We start from the raw sequence: 12890 nt of genomic DNA, 5'->3' as shown, positions 1-12890 counted from the left end.
TGAGACATGGAGTCAAAGGAGATTATTTTGGAGCTTTACAATTGAATGACTGCCCTGGTGGGCTCCAGACTTGCATGGGGCCTGCAGCCCCTTTGTTTTGGCCAATTTCTCCCATTAAGAATGGGAGCATTTATCCAATGCCTGCACCCTCACTGTATCTCGGAAGTAACTAACTTGTTTTTGATTTTACAGGCTCATAGGTAGAAAGGACTTACCTTGTCTCAGGTGAGAGTCTGGACTATAAACTTTTGAGTTAATGCTGAAATGAGTTAAGACTGGTGGACTATTGAGAAGAGATACTTGTATTTTGGAATATGAGAAGGACATGAGATTTGGGAGGGGCCAGGAACAGAATGATATGATTTGGACTTGTGTCCCTGCCCAAACCTCATGTTGAATTGAAGGAGGGGCCTGATGAGAGGTAACTGGATCATGGGGGTGGATGTGCCCCTTGTTATTCTTGTGATAGTGAGGTGTCATGAGATCTGATGGTTTAAAAGTATGTGGCACTTCCCCCTTCCCTCTCTGTCTCCTGCTGCCATGTGAGGAAGATGCCTGCTTCTCCTTCACCTTTTGCCAAGATTGTAAGTTTCCTGAGGCCTCCCAGTCATGCTTACTGTTAAGCCTGTGCAATTGTGAGTCTTAAACCTCTACTCTTCATAAATTACTCAGTCTCAGGTAGTTATTTATAGCAATATGAGAACAGACTAATACACAGTGTCATACAAAATAGATTCATTGCCCTAAAACTTCTCTGTCATCCACTCATTCATGCCTCCCTCTCCCCCTAACTCTTGGCAACTGGTGATCTTCTGCCCCCTCTATAGTTTGCCTTTTCTGGAATGTCACACACTTGGAATTATACAGTATATAGCTTTTTAATTGGTTCCTTTCACTTTGTAATATGCATTTAAGTTTCCTCCATGTCTTTTCATAGTTTGATAGCTCATTTCCTTCTAGCACTGAATAATATCCCATTGTCTAGATGTACTACAGTTTATTTATCCATTCACCTACAGCAAGATAATCTTGGTTCCTTCCGTGTTTTGGCAATTATAAACAGAGCTGCTATAAACCTTTGCTTGCAGGTTTTCATGTGAATATATGTTTTAAACGCATTCAGGTAAATACCAAGGACACAACTGCAGGATCCTAAGGTAAATATATTTAGTTAAATAAGAAACTGCCAAACTGTCTTTTGAAGTGGCTGTATCAGTTTGCATTCCCACCAGCAATGAATGAGAGTTTCTGTGGTTCCACATCGTCACCAGCATTTGGTGCTGTCAATGTTGTGGATTTTGGCCATTCTAATAGGTGTGTAGTGGTATCTCATTGTTCTAATTTGCATCTTCCTGATGATATATGCGGTGGAGTTTCTTCTCATATGTCTGCTTTCCATTTGTATAACCTGTTTGGTCAGGTGCCTGTAAAGGCCTTTTGCTAATTTTTAAATAGGGTTGTCTGCGTTACTGTTCTTTAGGAGTTCTATGTATATTTTGTTAACAGTACTTAATCAGATAAGCCTTTTGCAATGTTTTCCCTGTCTGTGGCTTTGTCTTTTCATTTTCTTTTTTTTTTTTTTTTTTTCTAGAGACGGAGTCTCGCTCTTTCGCCCAGGCTGGACTGCAGTGGCGCTATCTTGGCTCACTGCAAGCTCCACCTCCCGGGTTCATGCCATTCTGCCTCAGCCTCCCGAGTAGCTGGGATTACAGGCGCCCGCCACCGCCCAGCTAATTTTTTATATTTTTAGTAGAGATGGGGTTTCACCATGTTAGCCAAGATGGTCTCGATCTCCTGAACTCGTGATCTGTCTTTTCATTTTCTTGACAGCATCTTTAGAAGGGCAGAAAATTTTAATCTTAATGAAATCTGCCTTATCATTTCTTTCTTTTATGGGTCATGCATTTAAAAAGTCATTGCTCAGCCCAAAGTCCTCTGGATTTTCCCTTATGCTATCTTTTGGAGGTTTTATAGTTTTGTATTTTACTTCTTAAATTTATTTTTTACTAAGGTAAAGTATTCATATATAATTTGCCATCTTTACAATTTCAAAGCATACATTTCAGTGGTAATAAAAACACGTATATTCTTTTTTTTCCACTTGCATCCTCCACTCCTTCCCCCTTTCCCTCCTGGCCTTTGGTAACCACCAATCTACTCTCTGTTTTCATAAGATCCACCTTTTTTAGCTCCCACATGTGAGTGAGAACATATGATACGTGTCTGTCTGTGCTTGGCTTATTTTATTTCAAACAATGACCTCTAGTTCTATCCATGTTGCTGCAAATAATAGAATTCTTTTCTTTTTTTGGCTGAATAATATTCCATTGTGTATATACACATTTTCTTTATTCATTCATCCACTGATGGCCATTTAGGCTGATTCCACTTTTTGGCTACTGTGAATAGTGCTGCAATAAACATGAGAATGTAGATTTCTTGCAGCATATTAATTTCCTTTCTTTTGGATATTGTTTTCCTTTCCTTTGGAATTGTTGAATCATATGGTACTTCTATTTTTAGTTATTTGAGAAACCTCTGCACTGTTCTCTATGCCTGTCTTTTGGTATGAGCCATTTTAACTAGGGTAAAATGATAATGCAATGTGATTTTCATTTGTATTTTTCTGACGATTAGTGATGCTGAGCATTTTTTCATATTCTTGACATTTCATATATGAAATGTTAGGTCTTTTGCCCATTTTTGAATTGCATTATTTGTTTTTTGCTATTGAGTTGTCTGAGCTCCTTATATATTCTGGTTATTAATCCCTTGTCAGATAGATGGATAGCAAATATTTTCTCCCATTCCATGGGTTGTCTTTTCACTTTGTTGATTTTTTCCTTTGCCATGCTGAAGCATTTTAGCTGGATCTAATCCCATTTGGCCATTTTTGCTTTATTTGCCTATGCTTTCAAGGTCTTACACAAAAAAAATCTTTGCATAGACCAATGTTCTGGAGCATTTCTCTAATGTTTTCTTGTAACAGTTTCAAAGGTCTTAGATTTGAGGTTTCAGATGTAAGTCTTTAATACATTTTGACTTGATTTTTGTGTATGATGAGAGATGGGGGTTTACTTTCATTCTTTTGCATATAGTTATCTAGTTTTCCCAGCACTATTTATTGAAAAAAATTGTCCTTTCCCCACTGTATGTTCTCAGCACCTTTGTCAAAAATGAGTTGGTTGTAAATGCATAAATGTGTATCAGGATTCTCTATTCTGTTCCACTGGTCCACATGTCTGTTTTTTATGCCAGTACCATGTTGTTTTGGTTATCATAGCTTTGTAGTAAATTTTGAAGTCAGTGTGATGCCTTTAGCTTTGCCCTTTTTGCTCAGTTTTGCTTTTACTATTCAGGGTCTTTTATCATTCTATATAAATCTTAGGGTTCTTTTTTCTTTTTTGGTGAAATGTCATTTTGTGAAGAATGTCATTGGCATTTTGATAGGGATTGCATGGAATCTGTATACTGCTTTGGGTAGTATTGTCATTTTAATAATATTAATTCTTCCAATCCATAAGCATGGAGTATCTTTCCATTTTTTTATGTGTCTTCTATTACATTCATCAGAATTTTATATAGTTTTTCTTAGTTATTAATATATACACAATGGTATATATACACAATGGAATATTATAGTTATTAATAACTAACTTCTTTAGTTAGATCAATTCCTAGGTATTTTATATTTTTTTGTATTTGTATTTTTTTGTATTACATTTTTGTATTACATTCATCAGAATCTTATATAGCTTTTCTTAGTTAATATATACACATGGTGTATATACACAATGGAATATTACAGTTAGTTATTAATAACTAACTTCTTTAGTTAGATCGATTCCCAGGTATTTTATATGTTTTTGTAGCTATGGTAAATGGGATTGCTTTCTTAATTTGATTTTCAGATTATTTGCTGTTGGTGTATATAAATGCTACTGATTTTTGTACGTTGATTCTGTATCCTGTAACTTCACTAAATTTATCAGTTCTAATGGTTTTTTGGTGGAGTCTTTAGGTTTTTATAGGCATAAGATCATGTCATCTGTGAGGAAGGCTAATTTGACCTCTTCCTTTTCAATTTGGATGAACTTTATTTCTTTTGCCTAACTGCTCTATTCTCTATACTATAAAATTGCTCTATACTAAAAAATTACATACAGAGTATTAATTCTACCAGTGGATTTTATACCTTGAAATGTTTTCTTCTGCACATTAGTGTTTTCTTTCAGACTGAAGAACTCCCCTTAGCTCTTCTTGCAAGATGGGTCAGCTTTTGTGTCTGGGAAAGACTATATCTCTCCTTCATATTTGAGTGACAGTTTTGCTGGATACAATATTCCTAGAGGACAGTTTTTTTTTTGAAAATGTTGTTCCAATCCCTACTGGCCTGTTAAGAAGGCTGTTGCCAGACGATTTGGAGCTCCTTTATAGGATATTTGCTTTTCTCTTGCTGTTTTAAGGACCTTCTCTTTGTCCTTGGCCTTTAGCATTTGATTACTACATGCCTTCAGGTAGTCTTATTTGGGGGTTGAATCTGTTTGGTGTTAAAAGACCTTGCTGTACCTGGATATTGATATCTTTCTCAAGTTTTGGAAAGTTTTCTGTTATTATTTCTTTGAATAAGCTTTCTACCTCTCGCTCAGCTCCCTCTTGAACATCAATGGCTCTTAGATTTGGTCTTCTGAAGTGGATTTCTCTATCTTGAAAAGCCAGTCCTTTTCGGTCTCTTTTTTTCCTTCTTCTGACTGTGTGTTTTCAAATAGCTGGTCTTTGAGCTCACTGATTTTTTTTCTTCTGCTTACTTCATTCTGTTGTTGAGAGCCTCAAAAGAGTTCTCCAGTTCAGCAAATGTATTTCTCAGTTCCAAGATTTGATTTTTTTTTGAAAAATTATTCCAATAGCTGTCAAATTTCTTTATTGCTTTTCTGTATTACCTTAGATGTCAATGAGTTTTCTTAAAATTGTTATTCTAAAGTCTTGGTCAGAAAGCTCACAAACTGCTGTCTTGTTAGGGTCAGTCTGGGGATTTTTTTTTTTTTTTTTTGACGGAATCTGTCACCCAGGCTGGAGAGTGCAGTGGGGAGACCCTGGCCCACTGCACTCTCTGCCTCCCAGGTTCAAGCGATTCTCCTGCCTCAGCCTCCCAAGTAGCTGGGATTGCAGGCATGCACCACCATGCCTGGCTAATTTTTTTTGTATTTTCAGTAGAGACATGGTTTCGCCATGTTGGCCAGGCTGGTCTTGGACTCCTGACCTCAGGTAATCCGCCCACCTCAGCCTACCAAAGTGCTGGGATTACAGGCTTGAGCCACTGTGCCTGGCCAGGATTTTTGCTTTGTCCTTTTGAGAAGGTCATGATTCCCTGTTTGTTGTTGTTTCTTGTGGGTCTTTCCTATGTCTTTGCACTGGAAGAATTAGTTATTCATTCCAGTTTTCTCTGTGCAGCTTGTTTTGGTTTTTATTGCATATATTTGCGTAACAAATCTTCACTGCTAGGTCGCTACCTCCTTTTCAGCTCTAGGTGGCGCCGTAAGACCAGGCTTGCCTCAGCTCTAGTAAACGTTTGGAGCGCTGAACGTCCCAAATGGATTACACTGGCAGTGTGGGAAGGCAGGCTAGGTAGGGGTTTGTGCCTACAGGACCTGGGAAAGGTACCTCCTACAGCGTGGTACTGCTGAACGGCCATTCTGATTTGGTGTCTTCTTTGGCCAAGTTGCACAGTGAAGTTTCTGGGGCTGGGAATAATTGTCTCTGCTGGTCTTCAGTGGTATTTTCCCTTCAGGTGGTCATGATGCTACCTGTGGGCTAAGGCAAGGACAGATATCCTGCCTGGGAACCCAAGGAGGTGGGGAAGACGGTTGGCCACTTCAATTTTACTTCTTCTAGTGTAGAAATTATGAGGTCGGGGAGATTTTCTGTGTGGGCATAAGGGTAGGGCAGAAGCATCATGAAAGTGGAAGTCCGATTCTCCTACTGGAGTTTTTCCACTTCTCTGTGGCCCCAGGAACTATTTCATCCTCATACTTGGGCTCTGGGTTGTTGCTGGTGTCGATCTTGGTGCTGTATATTTGTTTCTCATTTTCTGTTGGTGGGAAATGAAGTCAGTATGCTTCTACACTGCCATTTTGGAACCAGAAGTCCCTAGTTTTGGAGTTCAAATTTAGGCATCAGAACCATTTTGAGTTAAATTTTGAGATGAGTGGAAGGTCTGTGTCTAGATTCACTTTTTTTTTGCCGTATGTGGCTGTCCTGTTACTCCGGCACCATTTATTGAAAAGAGTATCTTTTTTCAATGGTATTCCCTTTGCTCCTTTTGTGAAAGATCATATGACTTTTTCTATATGGGTCTATTTTTGGACTCTCTGTCTCACTGATGTATTTGTCTGTTCTTCTGCCAATACCATACTATCTAGATTACTGCAGATTTATATTATGTTTTGAAGTCAGGTGGTGTCAGTCCTCCAACTTTGTTCTTCTCCTTCAATACTATGTTGATTATTCTGGGTCTTCTGCCACTCCATATAAACTTTAGATAGTTGGAGTACATATGCACCAAACAACTTGCTGGGATTTTGATGGAAAGTGTCCATAATCTGTAGATCAAGCTGGGAAGAACTAACATCTTGAGAATACAGAGTCTTCTTATGCATGATCATGAAATCTCCATTTATGTAATTCTTTGATTCTTTCATGAGCATTTTGTAGTTTTCCTCATATAGATCTTGTAATGTATTTTGTTACATTTATACCTGAATATTTTTGGTGGAATGCTAATGTAAATGGTATTTTGTTTTTGAATATTGTGTTTATGTAAATAGAAACACAATGGCAATTGTATTTTAATTTCAAATCCCACTTTTTTGTGCTGCTATGTGGAAAGCAATTAATTTTTGCATATTAATCACGTATACTGCAATCCAGTTATAATTGCTTATCAGTTCTAAGTGTATTTTTTTGACTGATTCTTCCAGATTTTCTACAGACCATCATGTCATCTATGAACAAAGACAGTGTTATTTTTTCTTTCCCTATCTTTATAATTTCTTTTTCCTTTCTTACTGCACTAGCTAGGACTTTCAGTATGATGTTAAAATGTCAGTGTTGATATTTACATTTCATCCTGAGTGAAGTACTCTATGTTTTGTCATAAGCCTGGTACCTTTTGAAGGAGAATGTTCTTTATGTCTAAGTCAAATGAAATCCTTTTCTTTTACATTCCATAATTCTATTACTGTTCAAAATCATGGCATATTTTTGTTTGCTTCCAAATTGAGATTTCTTGTATAATATCAAAATTTTTCTTGATGTTTTGGTTTAGTTTTTTTTCTTACTGGCAGGATTCTATGGCTTCTTATCTATGTCTTTCATATTCTGAAGCTTCTATATATTCCATGAAATCCATGTTATTTTTCTTAAAGGAGGGGAGTTCTCCAATTTCCTATTCTAATTTCGGAGCAATTGCTTTCCAAGCATGTGGGAAAGCTATCATAGAATCTTTCTTCTTTGGAGTATCTAAAGAAGTATATTTCACCATTTCTTGTATTTCACATTTCTCTTTTGCTTGATTACCACCATTATCTTGATGGAGTACATCCTGAGTTAAGTTCCTTAAAAATGGTATGTGCTAGGCAAAATGTGAGAGTTCTTACATATTTAAAAATTATTTTGCCTTAACACCTGCCTGACAGTTTAGATGGGTAAAGAATTCTAGGGTTCTAGTTCTAGGTGGTAGACTAAGCATATATAATTAACTGTTCTTCCTCCTGAAACCATAATGAAATGATAAAGTAACACAAAAGGAAATAAATCCACAAAATTGAAAAGGAGAAGAGAAAGAATGAAAAAACTGGAAAGAGAAAATTGACAAGAGATTTAAAGAACACCTCCCTAAAACTGTGTAACAAACTGCCCAGGCAGCGCTAGAACTCTTAAGGTAGGTATGATATCCAGCTCACCCCAAAAGGCTCTCCTCATTCCATGGTTGAGAGGCAGGAAGGCTTATTGGCCAGTTCCTACTCATACAGGAAGAACAGAAAATTCGAGTTGAAAAACACACTGGCAGACATTATCAGAGGAAACTAAATAACAGTTATTAAAAATAAATGGCTGGGCACAGTGGCTCATGCCTGCAATCCCAGCACTATGGGAGGCTGAGGCAGGTGAATCATGAGGTCAGGAGATCGAGACCATCCCTGGCCAACATGGTAAAATCTCGTCTCTACTAAAAATATAAAAATTAGCTGGGCGTGGTGGCACACATCTGTAGTCCCAGCTACTGGGGAGGTTGAGGTAGGAGAATCACTTGAACCCGGGAGGCAGAGGCTGCAGTGAGCCGAGATTGCGCCACTGCGCTCCAGACTGTCTCAAAAACAAAACAAAACAAAAAAGGTCTTCACTTTAAATATAAAAGAATTAAATATCATCTGACATATGAAGAAAACAAAGTCTGAATGAGAAAGACCAAAATAAACACACTGCCTGATTTGGGCTAAAAAAAACAGAGAAGTCAGAAAAGTAGTAAAGATTATACTTAAGCCAATCACTTAGCCTATAAACCAACCAACCAAAGTAACCTCAGAGATTTTTATTTTTAATAATGGTCAGTTCCTTTCTTTTTAGATAATTTAATAACAGTGTGGATAAGAAAAGTCACGATCAGAACTCATAGTAATCTCAAACTAAATTAATATAATCTAGCATAGGCGTCCATGGTAGCCTTGGCTCCATGTTTGTTCTTCTATATCCGGTAGTGCATGAAAAAAAGAACTGTAACAAGGACACCTTCGGAAGCTGGTATTTTTAAAGTCAAACAATCCTGGCTCATTTGAGAATCTAGTGAACATAGGCATTCAAAGAAATTTATTAAATTACCTAGAAATTCACATTTAAGTAACAACATTTAAATATATGGTACTGTCAAGGTAAAATTACAAAACAGCAACCTACAACAGGAGATAAATGTATCTCACAAAATAGTCAGCTGACTTACCCTGGGAAATTGTATTGAAAAGTGCGGGATCAATGGCAGGTATAGTCTGTGGAGTAGGCTGGATAGTATTACTTGCTACACCTGCAAATCAGAAAAGCATAAATGGGTATAAAAGTATTACACCTTTTAATAATACACTAGCGCAGCACTTAAAAATCATGAGGCAATTTCATTACTTTGCTTATTTTCTTGAAACATCAATGGATTCTAATTTGACATACTTAGTTGATGTTGGAGGATATCAAGTGTTTACATATGTGTATGGGCTATGCATTTCCTAACATGTATTTCGTCTAATGCTTCGGATTACTTCTCAATTAAAGCTTACCAAATATCTGTAGAAGTAGCAGACTCCCTATCTTTCAATTTCTCAGCCAATTAAATAATTGGGTGATAAAGTAGAACACAATTCTAATTTAGTTTAACTTGGAGGATGAATCCAATTTCATCACCGTGCATGGAATTACAAATTAACGTTTGTAATTTTCTAGTTTACACATTTTAAGATGATATTTTTATATATCCAATAAACAATTATCCAATAAACAACTGTTTTGAGTTTGTTAGAACGTTTCAAAACTGTCGTATCAATGAATAACTTAGCATTCTTGATTAATGGTAAGGAATATACTAAAGTTGAAGATTATTTATTAATCATCTAAAAAACTTTTTAAAAAGTGTTAAAAGTTCCCCCAAAAAAGGACTGAAATGATTCAATCAGCAGGAAAATAAAATGAGGAAAAGTTGATTACTCCAAATCAATGGAGTTAAACAGTCTCTCAAGATGGACTGTTTACCAAACTAATACACTGAATTGGAATAGGCAATTTGTAGAAAGGGTAAAGTGGGAAAAATACTGGAATAAGAAAAAGGAAACAGAGAAAAGGGTTAAAATAAATAGGAAGTTTCTAGGGGAATGGATATATATCCACTGAGAGTTCTAGAATAACAGTTTCACAAAAGATGGCTGAAGTTCTAAAATTTTCTAAAGGTCTAAAGTTTTTCTAGTGTGAAGTTCTACAGTTCTTCTGGTATGAAGTTTTGACTTTTAAGATTTTTTTTCATCCCCAACCTAAGAGAAAAAATGGTTTAAATATACATTATTTACCTCATTTAACTGTGTTGCAGGACAAACTTGCTCTGTATTCATACCCTTTGGAACTACTAAAAGTGATGTAAGTCTTGCCTTTTAACTAAAAACTGAAAAATTTTAAAGTACACAGGGATACAGATGAAAGGTGAAGTACAAATTTTATATAGTACAAAAAAATATCAAGGAGAAAGCCTGCCTCTCCTACTCCAAAGCACTTTAGGGCTAGTACCAGTTTCTATGACACCTTTCCACCCACCTACAAATAACTGTGTGTCCAATCCAATCTATATATATGTCAATGCTGTTCTCTGCTAAGAAATCTGTGTACTTGTCTAAACCAAAATCTTCTAGAAGGCATACTTTGTGTGTGTGTTTTGCAAATGGTAGTAAGTTCTGCATACTATACTGTTTTATGCATTTTTCACTTAATGTGTCCTAGCAATAATTCCAGATTAATACGTATAAATCTGTCTTGCTGTTTTTAATGGTTCCATAGTGTCCCATTCTCTGCATGCATGGTTTATAAAGCAATCCACTACTGATGGACATTTAAGTTTTAATTTCCAATCTTTTGCTATTACAAATAATGCTACAGTAAATATTCTTATATACTGTGTATATGAATATATAGAAAACTATATAAAAGTATAAATGCAAAGTGAGGAGGCAGACAAATTTTAGGCTGACCTATTCAATGACTATTTTTTGCTTGATTTTGATAAGTACCCACCAAATATATTTAAATTATAAACATCTGACAATTTTCTCCACAAAACTTGCCAAACACTGAAAGGCACGTAAATATATATTATTTTAAAAATGCTAGAATGTAAAATCTGAGATGTATCTTCAGACTAGTCATGTCTAGTGCTTTGAAACGGGTGTACCTAGGCTTATGTAGATTACGTATATCATTCATATACATCTTAAAAAACAAGGTAAATCTACTACACTCTAATGGTCCAATCTATAGATCAATGCCATTTGTTGCTAAGTAATGTGCATTTCTGCCTAAATTAAAATCCTCCAAACAAATCTCTAAACAGAGAAGACTATCCGGAAAGTGTGATTAAACAGACTCCTGAAAGAACACAGCATTTGGAGAGACACAGAAAAAGGAAGAAAGACATGTTACCTATATTATCTATGAGGAACAGTATAAGAAAACAATGAGTGAAACCTTAGTGTAATCATGAGAAATAGAGTTGAGAGAAATGCATAGGCCAGAGTATCAACAACAGGATATCAAAGCTTACAGAATAATGCAAACATGGTACTTCTGACACAAGTACACAGCCTACATTTTGGTCTATGGGTTTTACAATGAAAGGCTAGCTTTAATCATAAAATAATCTTATTATTTAATCTAGCTTTATTACTAAAATCTTCTCTTGTAATATGAACTATAAAAAGCTTACGTTTCTTGAGAAAGAAAAAACCACACTGTATCAACTACATGTGATATCTGTGCGGTGTTGAAAGCACAAGAAGCAAACACTTCGCCTGTTTAAACAATCATTATCCCTGTCCTCATTGCACCCCCTTTGCTTTTTTGTGGAAGAACTAAAAACTGCAAATTAGTACATACTATTCTTTTCAGTTATCTTAAGGATTTCCCTTTGATAAAAGTGCATCCTGGACCTTTATATGAGAGAAAATAAATCATTCTTAAAGTGAGTAAGAGGGGAAACATTTGCTATTATTTATATATTAAAAATGTTATTTTGTTTTTTGTTAGGCAACTATGAACTTCTTTTGTTACTGTTTCAAATATAATAGAAAAAAAATCTGGGGCTAAAAGGAGGAGATTTCAACATCTCAAACCAATCTTAAGGGGAAATATACTATCAGAAAAGTAGGTTTTAATTTGAGAGGATTTTAGTTTCTTAGAGGAAGGAACATAGAAGGCAGGTGGCTAAAACATGAAGTCAAAAAAACTTGGATTCAAATCCTGGTTCTGTCATTACTGGGTATGTTTGTTTTCTTAGAATAATTGCTTAGTCTCTTGAGAGTTTGTAAATTAAAGACAGTAATACATAATATAGTTGCTGCAAGAATAAGTGTGGAAATTAGCCATGATAATCATTTGACTGGTAAGGCTACAAGAGTGTATAAAATATGATAGGATCTCATTCTATAAAAGTTCTAAGTTTTTTAGTTTTATTCTTCCCTCTAAGGAACAAAAGAGAGAGAAAACAAGAGGCTCATGCTAGAGTTAACTAGGTCAAATTGAATTGTTTATGACAGAAAACTTTCTAATGGAAAACCACCTAATATTTATCTTTATGTCATGAATATTCTAGCCAGGAGATACATTGTGAATTAGTTTGAACATATAAGACTATCAATACTTTATCATTTTTGTTACACAAAACTAGCAATTTCATATGGATCAATCTACTATAGCCCTCCTACTAAAAGTGTTTTCTCTTTTGTATACTCACAGAGTCTATCTATATATAAAATATATATTGATGTGCCTATACCACAACTCTGCCTTGAGATATACTGTCTAAAACAAAACTTCTTGGACAGTCTTTCTATAAGGTTAATATTCTACCCCCAGTTGTGATACTTCTCTTGATTCGCATAATAATTTGAGGTGTTCATTAACTTGCCATTAAATATGTTGTCTTTCCTTGGTACAGAAATAGGAAGGAGGAGGAAAAAAAAGAGGGAAAGGAGGCTAATTTGCTGAACACTGATTTTGTGATAGGCCTACTAGTCCATTTTTACAGTTTTTCCCTTTTAATAATTAAAATAACCATGAGGAGTAAGTATGATTAATTTCATATTAGACAG

General features: G+C 35.6%; 1 protein-coding gene across 1 annotated transcript in view; it reads right to left on the bottom strand.

Moving 5' to 3' along the window:
• Positions 1-12890, bottom strand: part of VTA1 (vesicle trafficking 1) — a 73515-nt gene that overhangs the window by 8223 nt on the left and 52402 nt on the right. Inside the window, exon 7 of the mRNA XM_003255802.3 lies at positions 8996-9076. Within this exon, the coding sequence (XP_003255850.1) occupies positions 8996-9076 (81 nt within the window). The remainder of the gene's footprint in view (positions 1-8995; positions 9077-12890) is intronic.

Source organism: Nomascus leucogenys, chromosome 3, assembly GCF_006542625.1.
Source record: "Nomascus leucogenys isolate Asia chromosome 3, Asia_NLE_v1, whole genome shotgun sequence".
Taxonomy (NCBI): domain Eukaryota; kingdom Metazoa; phylum Chordata; class Mammalia; order Primates; family Hylobatidae; genus Nomascus; species Nomascus leucogenys.
This window is presented reverse-complemented; position numbering and strand designations above follow the sequence as displayed.